Below are 24,968 nucleotides of genomic sequence, written 5' to 3'. Positions count from 1 at the left end.
TACAGTAGTAATTCAAAAACTCCATACATCAGCCGGTGCTTATCACCATGAGGGCACTCCTTACCCCCCTCACCTACTTCACCCATCCCTCTGATAACCATCAGTTTCTCTCTCTCTTCTTTTTTCTATGCTCATTTGTTTTGTTTCTTAAATTCCACATATGAGTGAGATCATATGGTATTTGTCTTTCTCTGACTGAATTATTTCATTTAGCTTTATACTCTCAGGCTTTATCCATGTCATTACAGATGGCCAGACTTCATTCTTTTCGATGACTGGTTAGTATTTTATCACACGCATACACCTACACACACCTGCACACCGTATCTTCTTTATCCATTCACCTGTTGATGGACACATGGCAGTTTCCTAGTATTTCATGTTTAGCAGTACTGTGACTAATACCATTTCTCTAAAATTGGAATGTGTCTGTTTTTATTTTCATTTCCATAATATTGAAAAGGTTGAACAGTTTTTATATGTTTATTATCCACATTATTTATAAATTATTTACTCATGTCCTCTACCAGTTTTTCCATCAGCATATTAATATGTTTAGGATTAATAAAAGAGATCTCAATATGAAATAACTATTTTAATTCTTTCTGATATTACAAATATTTCCTAACTTTGCCCTTTCATTTTATTTATGTTTGATGATTTTAAATGCTTTGTGTTCTCTGATGGGAAAATACTTTATCAAAATTCTTTTATCTTTGTAGTACCGTTCTTAAGAAAGATTTTGCTTAGACTCAGTTGCTTAATATATTTCATATGTTAGGTCTCTTTGTCTTGAAGGAGTTTAGTGATTTTTTTACGTGGATTATGTTGTAAGGGTGGAAATTCTATACATGTTATACACATTTTATTCTTAGGGAATTTACATTCACAGAATCACTGTTGTGCCATCAATCTTTATTAAACTGAGCTCTACTAATTTAAATATCTGATGATTGGAAACTTTGGTGGGCTGGTCTTTAATATTATATTGTTTTTTATAAAGTGTTTTTCTAAAACAAAAAGCAAATTGCAGGATATATAGTAAACAGTAAAAATACCACTTTAAAAAAACACTTTAGAGGAATATAAATAGTAAGTCACACTTACTAAAGTAATTCCTCTTAAGATTCCTACTAGACAATTCCTTGTTAGCCTAACGTAAATTATTCAGTGTATATTATTTGAAAGATAATATGTAGTTAAAAAATAGACCATAATTTCACTTTTTATTCTAACTGCCCATCTTTTTATTCATTCCATTTTAGTGAGATGATTCTAGAATTGAATTTACTATTCCAGAATTTTATACTTTATCTACATGCAATTAAAAACTGATAAACTCTCAGGGTACCTGGGGGGCTCAGTCATTAAGGAGCTGCCTTCGCCTCAGGTCTTGGTCCCAGGGTCCTCTGATCGAGTTCCACACTGGGCTCTCTGCTCAGAGGGAAGCCTGCTTCTGCCTCTCCTACTCCCCATGCTGTGTTCCCTCTCTTGTTATCTCTCTGTCAAATAAATAAATAAATAAAATCTTTAAACAAAATAGTTGATAAACTCTCAAGGGTAATTTCTTAGCTTTTTATGTCAGGAGGATGAACTAATTATGTTTATAGGAAATAGATATTCTTCAAAGAGTATACAATGTATCTTATCTAACAAGGCAAGGCTTCTTATAGAGATAACACATGTCAGACTGTAGCCAATGTAAAGTGTAATCAAACTCTTTGTCAAACAAGTTTTCAATAAAAGAGTAGCCATGTCAAAGGGAGATTACAGGTGATTTACTGCAGTCTCACTCCATATGTTCCGAGGGTTTCTGCTTTGCAGTTTCAAAGGGTGTTCCTTTTCCAATCCCATTTAGCGTCAGAACTCCATTGACTACAGGATATGAATTGGAAAGCAGCCAAAAAAGAATAATATTCTTGTCCAGATTGATGTTTTTATCCAGATTAGATTTTAAAGAAAATAATACTAAATAAAAAAGAAATAAATGTAAAATAAAAAGGAACAGAAAACTTATTTTGTTGAATCTTCAGTTTGGAATTATCCTCTTTTAGAATGTATAATTTCAAACATGAGACATAAAACTTTATTTTTAATAAAGAATTGGAAATAAAAGCCTTTTGGGGTCATTTCTGCCACATTATTATTGCAATTGAAAAGTTTATATGTAGAAAATTCTCCCTTACCTTTTCAAGAACAATATTCATGCATGTTTTCATGACATAATTTTATAACATCAAACATTTCTGCAGTGGGGGTTTTCAGAACATTTGTAAACTATATTTCATGAGCAAAATCTTCCCACACTCATGTAGTAGTCAACATTCTGTATTATTTTTCAATAAAAATTCAACCCTGATAAGCATAGTGAGGTGATGGTACTAAATTACATCGTAAACATCCTGAAGCTTTTTAGTATGAGGCCATATTTTGAGAAACAAAATGATACTCTTTAATATATTTGGTCCTAAAGTTGTACCTGTCCTGTAACTTGTACTTCATAGGACTTGGTTTTGACATATTTAGGGGAAATTTGACATGACTTGATTGTCACCCAATGCCAAATTCATTGTAGAATAAGAGAATCATGGACAGGGAATCTGGGATTAAATTACAGTTTCCAGGGGCGCCTGGGTGGCTCAGTGGGTTAAAGCCTCTGCCTTCGGCTCAGGTCATGATCCCAGGGTCCTGGGATCGAGCCCCACATCGGGCTCTCTGCTCCGCGGGGAGCCTGCTTCCTCCTCTCTCTCACTCTCTGCCTGCCTCTCTGCCTACTTGTGATCTCTGTCTGTCAAATAAATAAATAAAATCTTTAAACAGTTTCCAAGCTTCCTTCCAAGTTAAAGAGATAGTCCTTTGACAGGTAGTGGCTGCTCAAATTAATGATTTTAAAACTAGTAAAGCTTTAAACTATTTCTTGAGACACCTGATTGACTCAGTCAGTAGGGTGTGTGACTTGATTTTCAGGTTGTGAGTTCAAGCCCCACATTGGGTGTGGAGATTACTTAAAAATAAAGTCTTGGGGGGGCACCTGGGTGGCTCAGTGGATTAGGCCTCTGCCTTTGGCTCAGGTCATGATCTCAGAGCCCTGGGATTGAGTCCTGCATCGGGCTCTCTGCTCATCAGGGAGCCTGCTTCCTCCCCCCGCCTCTCTGCCTGCCTCTCTGTCTACTTGTGATCTCTGCCAAATAAATAAAATCTTAAAAAAAAAAAAAATGGAAGTCTTGGGGTCACCTGGGTGACCTCAGCCATTAAGCATCTGTTCAGGTCTGCTTGTGTTCCCTCTCTCACTGTGTCTCTCTCTGTCAAATAAATAAATATTAAAAATCTTTTTTTTTAAGAGATTTATTTATTTGACAGACAGATCACAAGTAGGCAGAGAGGCAGGCAGAGAGAGAGGAGGAAGCAGGCTCCCCACTGAGCAGAGAGCCTGATGCGGGGCTCAATCCCAGGACCCTGGGATCATGACCTGAGCCGAAGGCAGAGGCTTTAACCCACTGAGCCACCCAGGTACCCCCCCCCCCCTTTTTTTTAATGAATTCTTGGGACACTCAGATGGATCAGTTGGTTAAGCATCCGACTCTTGGTTTTAGCTCAGGCCATGATCTCAGGGTCCTGGGACCAGCCCCACCTTGGTCTCCACACTCAGTGCTGAGTCTGCTTGAGGATTCTCTCTCTCCCTGTGCTCCTTCCCCTCTTATGCTCTCTCTCGGTTTCCCTCTCTCTAAAGTAAATAAATAAGTATTTAAAAAGTAAAAATAAAGTTTTTTTTAATCTTCTTTTAAAAAGATTTTATTTATTTATTTGAGAGAGGGAGCACAAGCACGGGGGAGAGGGAGAAATAGTCTCCCTTCTGAGCTGGGAGCCCAACGTGGGGCTCGATCAGGACCCCGGGACCATGACCTGAGCCAAACGCAGATGCTCAACAGACTGAGCCACCCAGGCGCCTCAAAATAAAAGATCTTTAAAAAAATAAAAGAACAAACTATTTGTGACAGCAGCTGATTAATCTGCATATTAAATAAAGCTGTATCTGAGGTTTAGATCTTAATGTAAATACTTAGTTAACTTTGAAATTATGCACATTAATTTTTGTTTAGTAAGGACTGTCAATTATTGCAAATGGTTTTCAAATGAAAGGCCTAAAATAACTTTGAAAATAGGAAAACAATGGTTCAGTAGTCATCCATATTCATTTCAATGACCAAAAAAATGTAGAGGGTCATATTCTTTAATTACATTAGATTTTTATATAAAAGAGCTTTATAAACCATAAAACACTATACAGAAATAAGGTCCTATTAGTAAAATATCATATCATTCGCATTATTTTGGATCCATTCATATTGAGTTTAAATACTTCCTTTCTCATATATGTTTTTCTAAGATCTGTAATTGGAATTTTTTGTAAATTATTTAACACTCAGAGTAGGTGATTATATGTTCAATATGCCTTAGAATCTCTCCCAATATTATATTGCTTTTCTTCTTTTGTACTGTAGTGCCTCTAGTTATCTAGCATATTCTAATTTTTCCCCATTATGTTACCATTCTGTAAAATTTGGGGTCCAGGGCAAGTCTAACTTTTTATATGATCTTAATGGTCTCAGTGGGTGAATTGTTTCAGGTAAGCAAAGTTGGGGATAACCAGGAGTTAATAGTTGTATTGTAATAATAGTTAAAGGTACACATTAACAGTTCATTGTTATTTAGACCTCTAAGATGCATGTTTTGTTTAAATAGGTGTAAATGCCATCCAGATGCATATAAAAATATTTATTGGTATTAGAAGGGCCAATCAAAGTACATGTTTAGGTAATGATGTCATGGTGTTATTTAGTATTTTACCTTAGAACAGCATGTAGGAATCTTCCTAGGGATCCACATGTTTCCCACCACGGTTGTCCCGTTTGGCCCCTCTTTGATCTATATGCTTCTTTTTAGCTGAATGCTGGCAAACGTCCTTTCTGACAGCCCCCTTTGCTCCTGCTGCCATTATCTGCCGAAGTTCAGAAACCAGAGCATCACTTCAAACGGCAGAGTGAGGGAGTAGCCGGTCAGAAGAGATGCCTGTGGCATGCGAAGTTCTGCCATAATCATTCAAAGATGTTCGGGTGGGGGGATGGGGGCCGTAGAGGTGTATGTGAGTACAGAGAGCTGTGGGGGTTGGCCTCTGGTCACTGGTAAATAAGTGAAGTCAGGTGCCAGGGAGTCTAGACACCGTGATTTCAGTCGTAGGTCTTTGGTATCTGATACTCAATAGGGGACTAGTCTGATTGAACACTGTTGCCTCTTCATTGCACAGGCCGAAGCCCTTTCAGTGCCTTCTTGTTAAATTAGGAAAAGCTGACAATGGACATAGTTAAAACAAAACAAATCTAGTTTTAATATTTCCTAGTTGTCAGCAATTACAGTTACTTTTGACGTGCCTGGGTAACAATCAAATTAGAGACATAATGTTGCTCATGGAGTTTGAACGAAACTATTATGTTTAAATATGAATGCTTTAATTAAAATTGAAATGTTTCTTTTTCCTATTATGAAAAGCTAATTCTATATCATGATACATTTCATTCACATTTAGTCCTAATTTCTCTTGATTTGACGAGGGTGGGGGATAGTTGGATAAGATTTCAAACTGTGCATTATTTTTTAAAAATCTAGTTTCTGATTACTTTGCCCCAGATTTAACATGAAAATTACCAAAAACAAAACCCCTCAGCTTCTAAACAGATCATCTCTAACCCCATTTGTAAGGGCAATTTTCATACTACAAGGTTAATTTCAAGTAAATAGCAACATATTTTGCTTTGATGTAGCAGACTTTTGTTATTGTAAAGAAATTTCTTGCATAAATAAAACTTTGGAAAAATCTATAGGAAGTTTTTAACTAGCGTATAAAAACATACTAATTATATAAGAGGATTATCACCTACATTTTTATTAATTTATAATTTACTTTTCATTGGTACTTAATATATAGATGGGTAGCAAAATCTGCTAAATGTATATCCAGTATATTAAGATTATTTTAGTTTTTCCATAGAATTTTTTTCATTCTGTAATATTATTAGTGTTAATGATTCTTTATATAAATATTCCATTAGTAGCAACATTTGTGGTTAAAGAGCTGCCCTCTGGAAAAAGGCATGATACATTGCCAACTATTCACCTACTGTAATGTTTTGTGGTGTTCAGCATATATATATATATGAGGATAGTTTTGTTTACATTATACCTATCTGGGTATTTTTTGGAGCAATTTTAAGTGGATCTGTGTTTTTATTTTATTTGTTTAAAAGATTGATTAATTGGGGTGCCTGGGTGGCTCAGTCAGTTAAGCAGCTGCCTTCGGCTCAGGTCGTGATCCCAGTATCCTGGGATCGAGTCCCACATCGGGCTCCTTGCTCCGCAGGGAGCCTGCTCCTCACTCTGCCCCTGCCTGCCTCTCTGCCTGCCTGTGCTCTATCTCTCTGACAAATAAATAAATAAAATCTCAAAAAAAAAAAAAGATTGATTTATTTACTAGAAAGAGAGAGAGTTGGGGGGCGGGGCAAAGGAAGGAGAGAAAGTCAAGCAGGCTCTGCACTGAGCACAGTGCTCTAGATCACGACCCTGATATCAGGGCCTGAGCTGAGACCAAGAGTCAGATGCTTAAAGGACTGTGCCACCCAGGTGCTCCAGATTTGTGCTTTTAATTTTGGTTTCTAGTTGTTCATAGCTAGCACATAGAAATGTAATTGATTTTTGTATGTTGCCCATATATCCCTTCTGAAACTTGAAAGTTATCTGAAACTACATAGAAAATCATTAAAACAAGATTTTACCAGACAACAAATAGTTATTATTCACCTATTGAATTCACAGAGGCATGTTGGCATGCCCTGAGACATGACATAAGAAATTCTTAGGTAATAAATTGTAGGATTGACTTCCACATGTCTTAGCAATTTGACTTAGAGAAAAGTATCTTTACATAATATACACTAAGTTAATCTGCTGATTTACCAATCACAGAAGACTAGCTTCTCAAATCTGTGGCATAAAGTTTGTTCATTTCTTATTTAATATCGCGACTGTCTCTCATCTTGACAAATACTGATTATTGACAGATGGCTTGGGTCGCCTACGTTTTTCTAGATTTCTGTTCTTTTGTTTGCTGCTTTTTAGATCCACGCTCTCTTCCTCTTACCATGATACAGTCCTTTTCTCATTCTCGACCCATCCCAGAAGACTGGGTCCAGCCCACAGCTTCAGTCATCAGTCACATATGATGATACCTAAATCTCTGGTGCAAACATTTCTTCTAAACTCAGGGTTGCATTTATAACTTTTACTGAATATCTGCTCCAGAGTATTGCATAAGCAGCTTATTAAATTCAACATACTTAAAGCCAGTATTTCTGTCTTCTCTTGACTTCCCTTCCCTTCTACTCTAGTTTCTCATGTTTGGAAAACGTTAGTGGTACCATCCATGTTGTTGCTCAGCACAGAAACCAGGGAGTCATTTTTGACCCTTCCTCTCCCTTAATCCCAATATCTAGTCAGGTATTAAATCCATTTTGATTCTTGCTCCTAAAGATATCTCTAATCCAACCTTTTTTCTCTGTCCCCATGGCCCCATCTATCACAAGTGGTCATCATCTTACCTGTACTTTTCCTCTTGTCTTCTAGATGGTTTTCCCACATTTTCTTATTCTGTTTCAGCCTATTTTCCACACTGTCCAGATCATTTTGAAATACAAATCTTATCCTGAGATTTTACTTATTTAGAAGGCTTTAATGGCTTCCCATTATCCTTTTAATGAAGCCCCACATCTTTACCATGTACTTCAACACCCTGCTTGATCTGGCTTTTACCTTTATCTGTGAACACTTTAACTCACTGCAACCATGCTTGGCCTTTTTTGTTCTTCCTTACCTTGTAACCTGTGCACAAGATATTTCCTTTGCTCAGAATGCTCTACTTCTGTACAGTGTTTTAAATTACTTAAATGCAAAGACTGTAGCTAATATTCCTCTTGTATTCTCCACTGTTACTTGGTAGTCTGTATTTAACTGAACATCTTGTAGTTCATTAACCATTAATTCATTCAATTAGCGGTAGTGACAGCCTACCACTTCTGTGAATTGTATTTTATTATTCCCAACATAAGATCCAAGATAATACATTATAATAAAAGACTTCTGGTGTTTTTGGTTTTTTTTTTTTTTTTGAGTAAAATATTTCCTGTGCTTCTTGCTAGTTAATGAAGATGCTGTTTGAATGTTCAGATGAACGAATTGACTTGGAACTCATTTCCTTCTGCATTAATCTTGCTGCTAACAAAAGGAATGTTCAGCTTATCTGTGAAGGTTAGTGCCTTGGAGCTTCATAGATGACCTCCATCATATGGCGACTGGCAAATGACGGCTAAGAAATAATTAGGAATTAAGAATTATACTAGCTATGTAAATCCTATTTTTAAATAGTTGTAAAAATTTATAGCTCTCATCTTTAAAGGTCACATGGATTCAGAATAAATACTCTTATGTCATGAGTAGAAACACCCTTTAGTAACATTTTATAAACCAGGGTTTAGTTATCCTTAATTGAAATTTGAATTTTGAAAACATTTCTAGGTAAAACAAAACTCTTTATTTGCAAAACAATCTGTTACAGTGTAAGATAATTCAGTAGAAAAATATGTATTAGGTATTTGTTTAGATAATAACTTCGTAAAGTAGCTTGTCATGTATTATGATATTTTGGAACCTGCTCAGTGGATTTTTCTTATTTGAAAAGTATATATGTTTGTTTTAAAGCAAAAAAAAAAAAAAATGGGTAAATAGGAAGAAATTAAAATCTTTATTCTCATTATCCAGACATAATGATAGATAAAATTTTGGTACAATGCTTCTGTATATTATTATTATTATCATTATTATTATAAGCATATAATGCATAATTTGTTTCAGGGATATGGGTCTGTGTCTGTATATTTTTAAAATGGGGTTTTTCTATCTATATATGGTGACAAATCTTTTTTTAAGTTAGTAATATCTTGAATCTTGTTCCATGTGATTAAATACTTTTATAAAACATAATTGCTTGGATAGCTACATATTTCCCCCTTAGGACCGCTTTTGCTGTATCCCATAGGTTTTGGACTGAAGTGTCTTCATTCTCATTGGTTTCCATGGATTGTTTAAGTTCTTTTTTGATTTCCTGGTTGATCCAAACATATAAGACATAATTGCAAATAGCTGCAAAATAATCCATTAAGGGATTTTCTAGAATTTAATCAGATATTTTATATATTTAATTTGTTGCCACTTCTTTTCTGTAACAAACCATGCAGCTGTAATTTTCCTTTCTCTGAAACTGTTCAAATTTCCATTTTTATATTCTTAAGATTCATTCCTAGAAATAAATGAAACAAGATGGGATGGGGAGGGAGACAAACCATAAGAGACTCTTAATCTCACAAAACAAACTGAGGATTGCCCGAGGGGAAGAGGCTAAGGAACGGGTGATTGGGTTATGGACATTGGGGAAGGTATGTGCTATGGTGAGTGCTGTGAAGTGTGTAAACCTGGCAGTTCACAGACCTGTACCCTTGGGGCTAATAATACATTATATGTTAATTAAAAATTTAAATAAGAAGAAGAAGAAAGGGGAAAAAAGATTCATTCATAGAAGTACAAGTTTTCTGGATCAAAAAGTATTTACGTTTTTTAAATTTATGGTGCTGATTCCACACAAAAGCGCACATATATTTATGTGTAATTCTAGAACAGGTAAAATTAATCTATGTTTAAAAAGAAGAAAGAGAAGCGGGGCGCCTGGGTGGCTCAGTGGGTTAAGCCGCTGCCTTCGGCTCGGGTCATGGTCTCAGGGTCCTGGGATCGAGTCCCGCATCGGGCTCCCTGCTCAGCAGAGAGCCTGCTTCCCCCTCTCTCTCTCTGCCTGCCTCTCTGCCTACTTGTGATCTCTCTCTGTCAAATAAATAAATAAAATCTTTAAAAAAAAAAAAAAAAAAAAAAAAAAGAAGAAAGAGAAGGAAGACAATAGGGGGAAGAGGAAAAGGAGAAGAGAAGCAATCACATTTGGGGAAGAGAATTGACTGAGAAGGGGCACTCTTTGGAGTGAATAGAAATATCCTATATCTTGATATGGGTATGAATTTCCCAGGGGCATAAATTTATCAAAATTAATTTGTTGTACACTTAAGATTCATGCATTTTACCGTGTGTAGATTGGTGGGTTTTTTGAGAATTATAAACAACAAAAAATCATTAAACTTAGATGAACCTTAATTCTAATGAAGGAGTTTCTGGTTTTTTATAGGAAATGGTCTGAAGATGCTCATGAAGAGGGCTCTGAAGTTCAAGGATCCGTTGCTGATGAAAATGATTAGGAATATTTCCCAACATGATGGACCAACTAAAAATTTATTTATTGTAAGTATAGTTTCTTTGTTTCTGTCTATTAAAATAGCCTGGAAATTAAAGCTTTAAAGTGCTACATTTGGAACTAAAACTCTTACTGAGCTCTTATCAAATACTAACTCATAACCCAAGTTGCTCTTTTATCAACTTCTTGTAAGTTTAGCTTCTAGAAATCTCAGTCTAAGTTTAAAGTTGTTTTCGTTTTATGATCCCTGCCCTTTACCCTTCCATCCCCACTCCAGTTTTCTTGCCTTTTAAACCTTTGGCTTCTGGGCCACTGGCTGACTTCATTTGGAAGAGCATGGAACTTTCATCTCAGGATTGTGAGTTTGAACCTCATGTTGGATGTAGAGATTACTATAAATAAATAAATAAACAAACAACCCTTAAACCAATGGCTCGTATAGCAGTTTAGTTTAAGATTTTGAAATGAGAATCATGTTTGATACTTCTTTTTTTTTTCCTATGGCTACATTATCAGATTGGCTTTTCTGTAGCAATCATATTATAAATGTATATTAAAATTCTGTTTTATTTAGGATTATGTTGGGGACCTTGCAGCCCAGATCTCTAATGACGAGGAAGAGGAGTTTGTGATTGAATGTTTGGGAACTCTTGCAAATTTGACCATTCCAGACTTAGACTGGGAATTGGTTCTTAAGGAGTACAAGTTAGTTCCGTATCTCAAGGATAAACTAAAACCAGGTCTGTGCTAAGTATTTTCCTTTTGCATAATCATTAAGTTATTTCTTTCTGTTGTGGATAAGGCTGCTCAAGCAGTATTCTCTGACCAATATTATACTAGGTGGCGCGTTTTCTTTCTACACCTTGAGTTTCAGCTCAGTTTAGTTCCTTCTTCCCAGGGAGGTGGTCAGTAGGTCTCCTCTTATATTTATGTGTTATTCTTCCTAACAATATGTTTTCTTAATATTAGTTTTCCTTCCCTATCCTGCTTATTTTTTATCCTGTCTTTTTAAAATTACCAAATGCCGTATATCTCTGTATATGCATACAGCTGCACACAGAAAGTTCTTTGAGACATTCAAGTGAGTCTTCTATTTTCTCTCTTTACATCGTCCTTCATTTATATTTTCAGAGACGTATCTTCACTTCTCTACTGCCTTCCCCCAATACTTTGAACTGTCCTCATTGAGCTTAGAAATATGGGGAAGAGGACAAATTTATAAGCATGTTAAGTAAGGCTCCATAAGAATTGATGTAGTAGCTTACAGTATTTTTTCTGTGCATTCCAAGTTTTGGCTATATAAATGGATTTGGATCAGGACATTTCACTGAACTTTCTGTGGTTTGACTTGACTAGGTGCTGCAGAAGATGACCTCGTCTTAGAAGTGGTCATAATGATCGGAACTGTGTCTATGGATGACTCTTGTGCTGCGCTGCTAGCCAAATCTGGGATAATCCCTGCACTCATCGAATTGCTAAATGGTAAATTATAATTTATTTTATTTCATTTTTATGTTAATATATAAACAGGGTATTAGTTAACACTTTTAAATATAAAAGATCTGCAATCATGAAATACTAATATTCTATTTTATCTTCTTTCTATTGAGCTTTGTGTTGATTGAATCAGATCTCCTGTGTTGTGTAAACCCTTTTTTTAATCAGGAAGGTTCATTTGGAAGCTTATTCAAAGCATCCTATTCCCTCCTAAATCCAGTATTATCTTCTAAACTTTCTATAATGAAGAAAGTGTTCTCTCTCTGTGCTGTCCAACACATGTGGCTGTTGAGTACTTGAAATGTGGCTATTGGGACTGAGAATCTGAATTTTGTATTTAATTTAATTAGCCACAGTGGCTATGCTTATAGTATTGGACAGTGAGGACTGGATAGAGTTTTTACCTTGCCTTTGTGTTGTTTTTAAGGGGCCAGGATTCATTGTTTTCCACATGGTATACAAAATCTATCTGAATCTAATATTCTGTTACCGTCAAGTTCTCTAGAACCTTGTGTTAGTGTTCTTAGGCTGCTATAACAAAAAGACTGAGTGGCCTAAACAAAAATATATATATATTTTTCTCAAAGTTCTGGAGGCTGGGAAGTCCAAGATCAAAGTGCCAGCCAGTTTGGTTCCTCATAAGGCCTTTCTTCCTGGCTTCCAAAAGCCCATCTTCTTGCTGTGTTATCACATCACCAGAGGGCAGAGAGCACAAGCAAGAGTACAAGCACACACACAGCAGTCCGGTACCTCTTCTTATAAGGATACTAATTCTGTGGGGTCAGGACTCCATCCATATGACCTCATTTGACCTTAATTACTTCCTTATAGACCTGTCTCCAAATTAAAGTCACATTTGGGGTTAGGGATTTAATACAGAAATTTTGCAAAGTATAGGAAGCCTAAAAAGACACTCTAATCTCAGTCTTTCCTGTACAGATATAATATATGTGCATTTTGTATAATTTTAATAGACCTTTCTGAAGTATAACATACATAAAGAAAAATACAAAAATACAGCTTAATGATTTTTCAGAATGAGCCACACCCATGTTACTTCCACTCACATAAGGAAATGAAACCTCACCATCACCCTGAAAGTCCCTCCTGTGTCACCTCCCAGTCCTTATCCAAATTGGTTTCTGTCCTCTCTTTTATTGTATATAGATTACTTCTGCTTGGCTTTGAACTTTATATAAATAGAATCCAGGTTTTTTGTCTTACATTATAATGTGAGATTCATCTGTGTTGTATGCAGAACTGTTTTTCTTCTCATTGCTGTATAAATATACCACTATTTATCCTTTCGACTCTTGGTAAACAATAGGGTTTTTTTGATAGGAGAAGAACTATTATAAATAATGTTTCTGTGGACATTCTTAAACCTTTCATTTGGTAAATATGTGTATTTATTCCTATTAGACAATAGGAGTAGAATTGTTGGGGCATAGAGTCCCCATCTGTTTGGCTTTGGTAAATAATGCCAATAAGTTTTTCAAGGTAGTTGTGCCAATTTTCAGTCCCACCAGAAATGTGCTGAAGTTCCAGTTCTTCTACATCACCCCTATATCTGGACATAATTGGTCTCTTTCATTGTGGCCTTCAGAGTGGCAGTTTTAATTTGCATTTCCCTAATGACTTATAATTGAGTACCTGTTTGTATTTATTGGCCAGTTGTTATGGCTAATAAAGTTAAGTACCTATTTAAGTCTTTTGCCCACTACTCTCTTTTGAATTTTTAAAAATTTGATTTACAGATTCCTTAACATAATGCATTTTAATAGGTCACCTAGAGATAATACCTCCATAGTTGAAGTGTTTCTACATAAAGTATATATAAATGTCCGTCAGTCCACCCTTCTCACAGAGAGAAGGTTTCAAATTAGAAATAATTAAAAGAGAGGTAGTTGGGAGGTATGAGTGAAGACAGTATAGTTGGCAGAGTGAGAATGAGGATTTTCTGATGAGCTGGAGAAAGTTGAAACAGATGACCTGTTCTGGAACTCCTGTTCCGCATGGACTATGGTTGAGAGAGCGGAGATATGTATGAAGCAGGCTGACAGAGTCTTCTCATAGCGTTTTATTTACCTTGTTTTAATGTTCTCTGCCATGAGGTTATCATAAGCAAAGACTTTGTACCTCTCTTTTTAAGAAATACATGGATTTCTGGGAACACAGTCCATAATACCTAAATACTGTATGGTGACAGGCGGTGAGTCACCGTGGTGAGCATTGAGTGACACATAGAATTGTCGAATCACAGCTGTACACCTGAAACGAATAAAACATGTCAACTGTTCTTCTATAATAAAATAAAGTAAAGAAATATATGGGTTTTCAAGATTAAAACCCTTGGGGTTTAGTGAGGAAACACTGTATACCAATAGAGTAATTAATGGAATTTTAACCCAGGTAGTCTGGAAGAGTGGTACATTGGCAGGTACGTGAGGGAAATCCTTTGGACTTTTTTTTTTTTATTTAATTTTTTTTCAGTGTTCCAAAATTCATTGTTTATGTACCATACCCAGTGCACCAGGCAATACATGCCTTCCGTACTACCCACCACCAGGCTCACCCAATGCCTCACCTCCCTCCCTTCCAAAACCCTCAATTTGTTCCTTAGAGTCCACAGTCTCTCGTGGTTCATCTCCCCCTCCGATTTACCCCAGCTCTCTTCTCTCCATCTCCCGATGTCCTCTGTGTTATTCCTTATGCTCCACAAGTAAGTGAAACCATATGATATTGACTCTCTCTGCTTGGCTTATTTCACTCAGCATAATCTCTTCCAGTCCCGTCCATGTTGATACAAAAGTTGGGTATTCATCCTTTCTGATGGAGGCACAGTACTCCATTGTATATATGGACCATATCTTCTTTATCCATTCGTCCATTTAAGGGCATCTTGGCTCCTTCCAGTTTGGAGACTGTGGCCATTGCTGCTATAAACATTGGGGCACAGATGGTCCTTCTTTTCATTACATCTGTATCGTTGGGGTAAATACCCAGTAGTGCAATTTCTGGGTCGTAGGGTAGCTCTATTTTTATCTTTCTAAGGCACCTCCTCACTGTTTTCCAAAGTGGCTGCACCAACTTGCATTCCTACCAACTGTGTTAGAGGGTTCCCCTTTCGTCACATCCTCTCCCACACACGTTGTTTACTGTCTTGTTAATTTTGGCCATTCTAACTGGTGTAAGGTGGTATCTCAATGTGGCTTTGATTTGAATCTCCCTGATGGTTAACGATGATGAACATTTTTCATGTGTCTGTTAGCCATTTGTATGTCTTGTTTAGAGAAACGTCTGTTCATGTCCTCTGCCCATTTTTTGACATGATTATCTGTTTTGTGTGTGTTGAGTTTGAGGAGTTCTTTATAGATCTTGGATATCAGCCCTTGTCTGTAATGTCATTTACAAATGACTTCTCCCATTTGGTGGGTTGCCTCTTTGTTTTGTTGACTGTTTCCTTTGCTGTGCAGAAGCTTTTGATCTTGATGAAGTCCCAAAAGTTCATTTTCGCTTTTGTTTCCTTTGCCTTTGGAACATACCTTGAAAGAAGTTGCTGTGGCCAGTGTCGAAGAGGTTACTGCCTATGTTCCCCTCTAGGATTTTGGTAGATTCCTGCCTCACGTTGAGGTCTTTAATCCATTTCGAGTTTATCTTTGTGTATGGTCTAAGAGAATGGTTGAGTTTCACTCTTCTACACATAGCTGTCCAATTTTCCCAGCACCATTTATTGAAGAGACTCCTTTGGACTTTAAGGGGCCCACAATTTTTTCTACACAACTAGTTAGATGCTCTGTTGACCCATAAGTCTTTGTCTAACAGATATCATTGAACTGTTGTCAAGAGTTGACAAAAACTATTAATATATCAAATTTCATAACCAGTACCTAAAAATTAGGTTTCTATAAGTGTTTGCTTTTGCCATTACATATTAATCAGTGGACGTCAGCTATTCTGTTAAACTATTCTTTGTATTATATTAAACATTTAATTTAATTATCCTTGTGGTTATATAACATTATTTTTACTATTATAATCAATTTGATTAAAACTGAAATAACTTATTTCATGACAATAAGTAAAATTTAACTTTTTTAACATTATTCAAGAATAATATGTCTTTATAGTCATTTTTCTACCAAAAACTTAGAATTCAGAAGGTGTGGGTTTTTTTCCTCATGTAAAGTCAATATTATAAAGGCAAAATATAGAAACAGATTTATTTCACAAATTAGAGTTGTTTTAGAAATTCTTATGATGGACCAAACCAAAAACAAAAAAGTAAGTGTTACCATTTCACATTAGGGACATAGAAGTTAATTTAATAATTTCTTTATACCTGTTGGCAAAATATAGTGAGAATTATAGAGAAGCACTATTACTATCTTCTTAAACCAGTTTTGTCCTTCTGTTCTTCTTAAGTACAACCTGATATTTTGAGACAATTTTGAACTTAGAGCTGATATATATTTTTTTAATCTTATTTTTTACCTTTGTATTTCAAGTAATTTAACCTAGTTGAACTGTAACCAAAATTACTGAAAACTTCTGAAAATATGTTATAAATTTCCTCACTGATCATCATCATGGAATTTAGAAAAAATACCTAAATATATAAATTGCATATGCCACCATGTATTATAAATAATGTAAACTGGTTGTCCCTTACCTATCTCCTGTCACTTTCAGTTTTCTCATTCTCCACTATTCCAGTCAATGTTTTTCAGTTTTATACATAACTCTAGCATTCTTTCATTTGAAGTGTTCTGCTTCCTTTCAGCTCAACAAGAAGATGATGAATTTGTATGTCAGATAATTTACGTCTTCTACCAGATGGTTTTCCACCAAGCCACGAGAGATGTCATAATCAAGGAAACGCGTATCCTTTTAATATTTACAATAGATAATGACATTCACATACTCAGAAAAAAATGCATCTTTAGGTATTTTTTTCTAGCATATGTTAAAGTAATGAAAAAATACCAAACTTCAAAATAATTTTAGAAGGCTAGATATTTTTCATGGAAGCTGTTGATCCCAAATCTGTTACAGGTAGACTCTTGCAAACAATTCTATTAACTTGTCATGGTGTGATTCCTAAGAACTTAACACACATGTTAGGACTTCCTTCTGTATTAATTTAACTATCAGATGTTCCTAGGACTGCCCTTAGTACTCTTTCAAAAATCTTATCATATTCACTCTATGAAGGAAAATACATCTGTTCCCATGCCATCAGCTACCAACTCTATACTAAGTATTTACTGTTCAAAATCTCTTTCTTGAGTCCTAGGCATTTGTGCTAATTGCCATCTGGATGTCTTCCACCAATCTAAAGAGCATTATAATCAAATAGTCCAAATTTTAGGTTACCTTTTGCCATTTAAAAGCTGCAGGACCTTGGATAAATTATCTAATCTCCCTTGAGCATAAAATCTTTCATCTGTAAAATGGCCATATTATTACAATGAAAAGAAGAGATCCTGCCCTGTATGATTGTTTCTAAGTACCCAATGTACTTAAAAGTGCCTGTAGTTGTTTCTAACAGAGATAGTAAGTGATAGTTGATTGTTATTACATTCAAAAGTACTCAATACCAACATTCTCTCCTGAAAAACAGTCTGCCTTCTGTATTCAGAGTGGGTGATGAAAGTACCATCCACCCAGTCTCATTGCTGAACGTTTTGTATTTGCTGTCTCTTCCGTTACACATAATCATTCATCATGTAAACATCTGCCAAGTTCTTAGCATCTAACAGATGCTGTTTTAAGAGCTAGATGTATAAAAAGTATCAGTCTCTATATTCAAGGAGTTTATAGTCTAATTGGCGAGATAACTAATTAAGAAATATAAAATTATAATTCAGTGTATTAATGTCATAAAGGTGTGTGCATTGGGCACAAGAGAAGATATATAACCAAGTCTGGGGATGTCATGAAATGCTGGCAGTAGAAGTGGCATCTAAGCTGAATGTGTGTGTGTGTGTGTGTGTGTGTGTGTGTATTGGTGCGCGTGCGCACACATGTTGGTGATCTGCTTTTTTGTGTACAAAAAAAAGAATCTGCTTTTGAACTCTACTGGTAAAGTTCTTCATTACCCATGTGAAAAATCCACATTTAACTTGACCGTAATCTATTTTTGCAAAGTTCCCTCCTTTAACTCTACAATATGCAGTTTCTCTTACCACACCACGGTTTGTCATCATATCGGACAGACCCATCTTATTGCCTCTTTGTATGCCTTAGCAGCCTCAAATGAGGTTTTCTCTTTTTTAACCTGATAATCCCAGCTCATCAAAGGCAGATTTATAAGCCATCTTCTCAGTTAAGCCTTTCCCAAGCAGTTAAGCTCCCTCCTTCCCAGTAGGAGTAATTTATTTTGACCTTCAATAAAGAACTTCAAATTGTGTATCTGTATGCCTGTTTTTACCAGAAGATGTTGAGCTCTTCAGCTTAAGGACCAGCTTTGTCTTCCTCATCTTCATCTGTCCTCAGAAGTTAACATAGTATCTGGCATGTGGTTAGTACTTGTTTGGTCAATGAACATGTATCTAAATGGCAAATGTTCTTTTAGGAGTAATACCTTGGGAGACTTTTTTCTTTTTCTTTTTTTAATGATCTGGGTCCTCACTCAAAGCATTTGCAAGTCCTTCAGTATTATATTCAAAGCCAATGACACAAGATCATAAGTATCATCTTTGGAGGAAATTCTCTTGCTTTTGAGGACTAGATTGATTTCTGGAGCCATATAAAGTCTCCCAGAAGGCAAGTCTGAAGAGTAACAAGTCTAACTGAGAAATATTCATTTTGATATGGGCTATCAATATGGAAATACTGTTTTGCCTTAATTACATTAGAGATATCTTCTTTTATCACAAAGTAATATTTTTTAAAATGTGGTTTATAAACTGACTCTCTCAGGAAAGTAAGTTCCAATACACTCTTTTCAGTAAGTCTTCACATCATTGGAATAAATTCACTTTCCCCAAGGGTGTTCTGTGGAACTTTCTTTTTTTTTTTTTTAATAGTTGCTTAATGGAAAAAAGGTTCTTCAATAAATGAGTTGGGCATATACACAATTAAAAAGGTTTTCTTGCTACAGGGTCTTCTCAGAAATTTTAATATGCTTTTTTGGGTTGAGCATCTCTGAAACACATGTTAGAAGACATGAAAGAGAAGGCATAGCTTTCCTAGGTAACTTCTTTGAAAGACCACCTTTGTTTACATGTAACACGTAGGGGTTTTTCTGAGGACTACTGAAGAACGAAGTATTTGTAGTACGTACCAAGTGCTGGTACTTACTGAAGAAACGTCTCTAACCTGGTCTGTTTAAGATGCACTGTCAGTTCCTTATTATCAAAGGCCACAATCTTAAGACAACTTCCATTTGATTTTTCTTCTCAGTGTAACTTTATTTTCTCCCAAATTTGATTTTTGTTAAGCCACTGGATCTGAAGTGAGTACTTTCAAATAGTTATTCTGAAGAATATAGTATGTTGATAATGGAGGGAATGGGACATTAAAAAATCTGCTGATTTAAAATTTTTACAAAAGCACTAGGAATGCTATTTCGATCTGATGCTTGCATCCATCCCTTAAGGTTGTATAAAGATTGCTAAAGTGCTTTTGCCCAGTGTTTTGGTGTTCAAAAACCTTTTATTGATGTCAGTGATACTTAAATAGGTCTTTTGTCACATAATTAGAAATTATTATTAAAATATTTCACTGTAACTTCAAGCATTTTTATTGTGATTTTTGCTATGACTGATATACTTAAATTTTTAAGTAAAGATTTATTAGGCAGTAAACTATTTCTTTTTCCCATTTTTTAATTTAGAGAATTTGATCAACATCATTTTATTTTAAACAGAATGAAAGAAACTTGGTGTTTGAGATGGCAGGTTTAGACTTCTATTAGATAAACATATGATTTATGTTAAGATGTTTGAAATATTTAAAATAGATCTCAGCACAATCATAGGAATTGAGAATCTGAAATTGAGAAACAGTGCTGTTGTAATAATTAATTTTCATAAACCCCAAAAATTGTAGAATGGGAAAATAAGCCAATTTTGACTTGGTCCTTTTAGAGTCCCCCTGAGAATATATTATTCTATACGTTTTTTCTATATTTTAAATATATCCTTTTAGTCCCCCAAGAAAATTAGTAAGTAGCACTGATGGATAGAAGATGTGGGCTAACCTCTGTCTTTGCTACTTGCTGTGAAACTTGATAAAAATTTTTTCAGCATTTTAAGTGCTACAAAGAATGTCATTTGCTTGTACACATGTGCTAAATTTTCTTGATAGAAACCTGTGGCTTCTGTTTCAAATACAATTTTAACCAAGACCAACTAATATTAGAGATCATAAGTTTTTCTTCACTGCCTTTTTGAGATTCGTTGAGGTTTCCTAATTGATTTAAGTTTTCTTTATTCTTTCCTTCTCCCCTACTTATTTGTTATTTATATATGCCATCTTTTTTCTTTTGGGAGTTAAACCCAAATTTTAACATGTATTCTCTCCAATTTTAGAGGCCTGTATCCTTTCACTTTTAAGTCTAATGTTTCCAGTCCCATCTTCCACATTATTTACTATCTAGTATAATTATTTCACCTCATTTTTGTAACATTTGAAAATGGATTATTTTAGTTATTGTCTTTTAAAAACCAGTGCTTATTTAAGATTTATAATATGTTGACCTATTTCCTTGTTTTCTGTTTTTTCTTGAATTCCATTTGTCTATTTCTCTGAGTTGATTTTCTTTCATAATTACATTCTCTTAAAGTGCTAAGTGAATATCTATGAATAATAAAATATATCTCTATCTGAAAATAACTAGCATCTTTTCTTTAATAATAATTTAACACAATATGCAGTTTTAGATCGCTAGTTATTTTTCCTCAGCAATTGAAAGGTATTTTTCCACTGTCTTTTTTCCTGAGTTAATGCCTGTGTGAAGTCTGTAGTCTGCTAATTATTGGTATCTGTCATAAAGTCCGATGACAATTTACTTTTTTTTCCTGTATAAATGACTTTGATTTTTTGCCAGTGAGACCAGAGGAATGTTGGGTGTATTTTTTTTTTTTAAAGCCAAGTAGCTTTATTAGAATTTGACTGGGTATTCATCATCCTTGCTTGATTTTTCCAAGTTTCAAATGTGATCTTTCAGTATGTAGTTCTCTTTTTTCCCCCCTAATTTCAGGAAAGTTCTCCTGAATTATAGGTTTTAGTTAGTAGTTCTGTTTTATTGCTTTTGTTGTCTCCTTTGGAATTTCTGTTATGTTGGATCTTCTTTGCCTATCTTTAATACTTGTCTTCTAATATTTTCTCTTTTTATTTATTTTTAAATTTTACAAATTTTCTTCCTTTTTACCTTCCATTTCTCTTGGAGTTTTATCTGTTGTTTTTGTTTACTCATATATTATCATAAATTTAGCTCATATATATCTGAAATGATTTTTACTTTTATTTTTAGTTCTGAATTATTTTATTTGAGTTTTCTAATTTTGATTTATATTGTTCTTTTGCATATATTCTATTTTCTTAAATTCCTTTATTCCTTTTTGAAATATTGGGTTATAGCTTTCATTTTTCATGTTAAAATGCCTTATTTTTCTCATAATAACCATATGTAAGATATAACTCATTCTTTTCTGCTGCAGTTTTTTTGTGAAATTAATTTTCCTAAACCTTTTGGTGGGCCAGCGTGATCAAGAAAGCTTTATAGTGATACAGCTCTAGAGCTCCCTCTTCAGTTATTTTCATGTTTTCAAAAATTGGGCCTTGTACTTTCTCAGATTTACTGGCTTTGTTTTCCTTACCCATTTTTATTTAGTGTTTTTTTTTTCTTTTTTATTTCTGTTATCCCTGTCCTTTAAGAAAATGAAATGTTAAATGTTTCTGGTCATCTTTTACTAATCCTATTTTAAAATTTGAAGTTAGATTTATGGCAGCATTTGAATTTAGAGAAATGTGGGATTTTCTAATATGCTTGAATAGCCTCAATCTCAAATGAGTTTGTATCTTTAACCACTTTTATTCAGAGGCTCCAGCATATCTCATAGATCTGATGCATGATAAAAATAATGAAATCCGAAAGGTCTGTGATAATACATTAGATATTATAGCGGTAAGTAATTTTTCTTCTTATACGAAGTATGATAATAGTCTTCATTTGGGAGAAAAGAAGACTTTGTACATCTGTTTAGAACTTTGCATTTCATGTAAATGCAAACTTGTATTTTGGTAAATCTCTGAAAATTCAGTGATACTAAATTCATGTTTAAAACATTAAGACCTTGGGCACCTGGGTGGCTCAGTGGTTTAAAGCCTCTGCCTTCAGCTCAGGTCATGATCCCAGGGTCCTGGGATCGAGACCCACTTTGGGCTCTCTGCTCAGTGGGGACCTGCTTCCTCCTCTCTGTCTCTCTGCCTGCCTCTCTGCCTTCTTGTGATCTCTGTCTGTCAAATAAAATCTTAAAAAAAAAAAAGTTAAGACCTTTAGCCTTCAAATTTTTAAGTGTTTTATACATATTAAGTGTTTTAGATTTGGTCTATACGTCATCTCAGAAACATCTGTTTTGCAGAGAAATTATTTCATAGGAGCAGGGGTTTAATGAGAATTTCTACCAAAACTCAACACAGTCAGTTTTGCAATTTGGCCATTAAACTTTTTTAATAAATCAGTTATTATTTCAGTGATTTGATTTTTGTCTATATGCATATACTTGTTTTGTAAGTTGTTTTAGAATGATGAAACATACAAAAATAATGTTATTCATGACTGTAGAAAATTTTATTTTTTTTACAGTATTTATTTATTTAAGAGAAAGAGAGCACAAGCAGGGGGAGCAGCAGAGGGAGAAGCAGATTCCCCACTGAGCAAGGATCCCAACCCATGGCTCAATCCCCAGACCCTGAGATCATAACGTGAGCAGAAGGCAGACATTTAACCGACTGAGCTGCCCAGGCACCCTCTGCAGTACCTTTGAAAGGAATGACCAAAGGAATATAATCAGAAGGGTAATCTGAGTCAGCACTTAGAAACATGCTCTCCATGTACACATTTCTTCAGAAATCATGCTCATGCTGCCCACCGGAGTCTTCTGCCTAAACTTGGGCCTTGTACCTGGGATGTGCCATACACTAGATTACTTTAAATGTATTTTCACTTATGGCATGTATTGCTGCACACAACTTGCTTGCTTCCTTCTTTGAACTGGATTAATACTTTTTATTTTGACTCACCCTGTAAAAAAATTCTTGAATATAGCCTATTCAGTAGTTTTCAAAGTTTAACTTAAGCTTTTTAAAGAATCAGAATAACATCTTAAAGAGTCAGTTAACTTTATTAGAAATCCTTTAAGTTGACATTTGTGCTAGTGATTACATTATGAAATCAGACAACCACTATCAGGTAACTTCTTGTCAATTTCTTGCATTTTATTACAGAACTAGATCTTACTTGATATCATCTGCTTTTTGGATTTGACTGAGTCAAATCATTACTGGTTTATACATTTTTTTCCCCTTAGAGAGCACATGTGTGAGGTGGGGGAGGGATAGAGTGGTAGAGAAACAGAGGATCTTAAGTAGGCTCCATGCCCAGTATGGAGCCCAGTGCAGGGTTCAGTCTCACAATCCTGAGACCGTAACCTGAGCCAAAATCAAGAGTCGGACATACAACCAGCTGAGCCACGCAGGTGCCCCTATCATTACTGGTTTAAATCTAAATGAGTATGTTGGCATTTAGCTTTGATTTCTTCATTAAAATAAGGAAATTTTACATATTTTTTTCAAAGATTTTATTTATTTATTTGACAGAGATCACAAGTAGGCAGAGAGAGAGGGATAAGCAGGATCCCTGCTGAGCAGGGAGCCCAGTGCGGGGCTCCATCCCAGGACCCAGGGATCACGACCGGAGCTGAGGGCAGAGGCTAACCCACTGAGCCACGAAGGCATCCCAAGGAAATTTTGCATATTAAATTCTTGCTTCAGTAAGATGTTTCAGACATGTAGGCCCCTGGTCACAGGGTTTATAGAGAATATTTATTACTCCCAGAGAATAATTTCATGGCTCATATAGTATTTTCTTTTTTTTAAATATTTATTTATTTATTGGGGCGGGGGGTCAATAGGAGAGGGAGAGAGAATCCCAAGCAGACTCCCTGCTGAGCTTGGAGCCCGAACCACAGCTCAGTCCTAGGACCCTGAGATCACAACCTGAGCTGGAATCGGGAATCAGACACTAACCTGACTCTAACTGAGCCAGCCAGGTGCCCCTTGTATACTGTTTTCTTGTAGATCACTCAGTCAGTGTTGTATATGAAGTATATAGTGTATGAATAAAAAAACTTTTTAATGTTCTGTTTGTGATTATCTTACCTTAAGCAATGAGGAAAGGAGAAAAGATGTCAGTTTGTTATGGATTGCTTTTAGCATACTTTTAAAAAAATTTTTTTTTAATTTTTTATAAGCTTTTAGTATACTTTTAAAACTACCTTCTTGTTTGGGGCACCTGGGTGGCTCAGTGGGTTAAAGCCTCTGACTTTGGCTCAGGTCATGGTCTCAGGGTCCTGGGATCGAGCCCCACATCGGGCTCTCTGCTCAGTGGGGAGCCTGCTTCCTCCCCTCTCTCTCTCTGCCTGCCTCTCTGCCTACTTGTGATCTCTGTCTGTCAAATAAATAAATAAAATCTTAAAAAAAATAAAATTACCTTCTTGTTCGAAAGCAATAATGTTTTAGGCATGTTTGGTTTAGAATATAAATTAGTGAAAGTTCCAAAATGCCAACTCAGTCTTCTTATAAAAATATTTAGAATCAAATATGAATATAAGGTGAAAAATTTTACTCCCAATTTTTTTTTTAAGATTTTATTTATTTATTTGACAGAGAGAGATCACAAGCAGGCAGAGAGGCAGGCAGAGAGAGAGGAGGAAGCAGGCTCCCTGCTGAGCAGAGAGCCTGATCTGGGGCTTGGTCCCAGGACCCTGGGATCATGACCTGAGCCGAAGACAGTGGCTTAACCCACTGAGCCACCCAGGCGTCCCTCCCAATTATTTTTAAACTC

General features: G+C 35.4%; 1 protein-coding gene across 7 annotated transcripts in view; it reads left to right on the top strand.

The window, feature by feature from the left end:
* Window positions 1-24,968, top strand: part of KIFAP3 (kinesin associated protein 3) — a 182,677-nt gene that overhangs the window by 109,371 nt on the left and 48,338 nt on the right. For all 7 annotated transcript variants that reach the window (XM_032318303.1, XM_032318304.1, XM_032318306.1 and 4 more), the window contains 6 exons: window positions 8,247-8,355; window positions 10,331-10,443; window positions 10,971-11,136; window positions 11,753-11,878; window positions 16,677-16,775; window positions 21,943-22,028. In XM_032318303.1, coding sequence (XP_032174194.1) covers window positions 8,247-8,355; window positions 10,331-10,443; window positions 10,971-11,136; window positions 11,753-11,878; window positions 16,677-16,775; window positions 21,943-22,028 — 699 coding nt within the window. The remainder of the gene's footprint in view (window positions 1-8,246; window positions 8,356-10,330; window positions 10,444-10,970; window positions 11,137-11,752; window positions 11,879-16,676; window positions 16,776-21,942; window positions 22,029-24,968) is intronic.

Source organism: Mustela erminea, chromosome 17 (assembly GCF_009829155.1).
Source record: "Mustela erminea isolate mMusErm1 chromosome 17, mMusErm1.Pri, whole genome shotgun sequence".
NCBI classification, from domain to species: domain Eukaryota; kingdom Metazoa; phylum Chordata; class Mammalia; order Carnivora; family Mustelidae; genus Mustela; species Mustela erminea.
The sequence above is the reverse complement of the archived record's forward strand: the minus strand, read 5'-3'. Positions and strand labels throughout refer to the sequence as shown.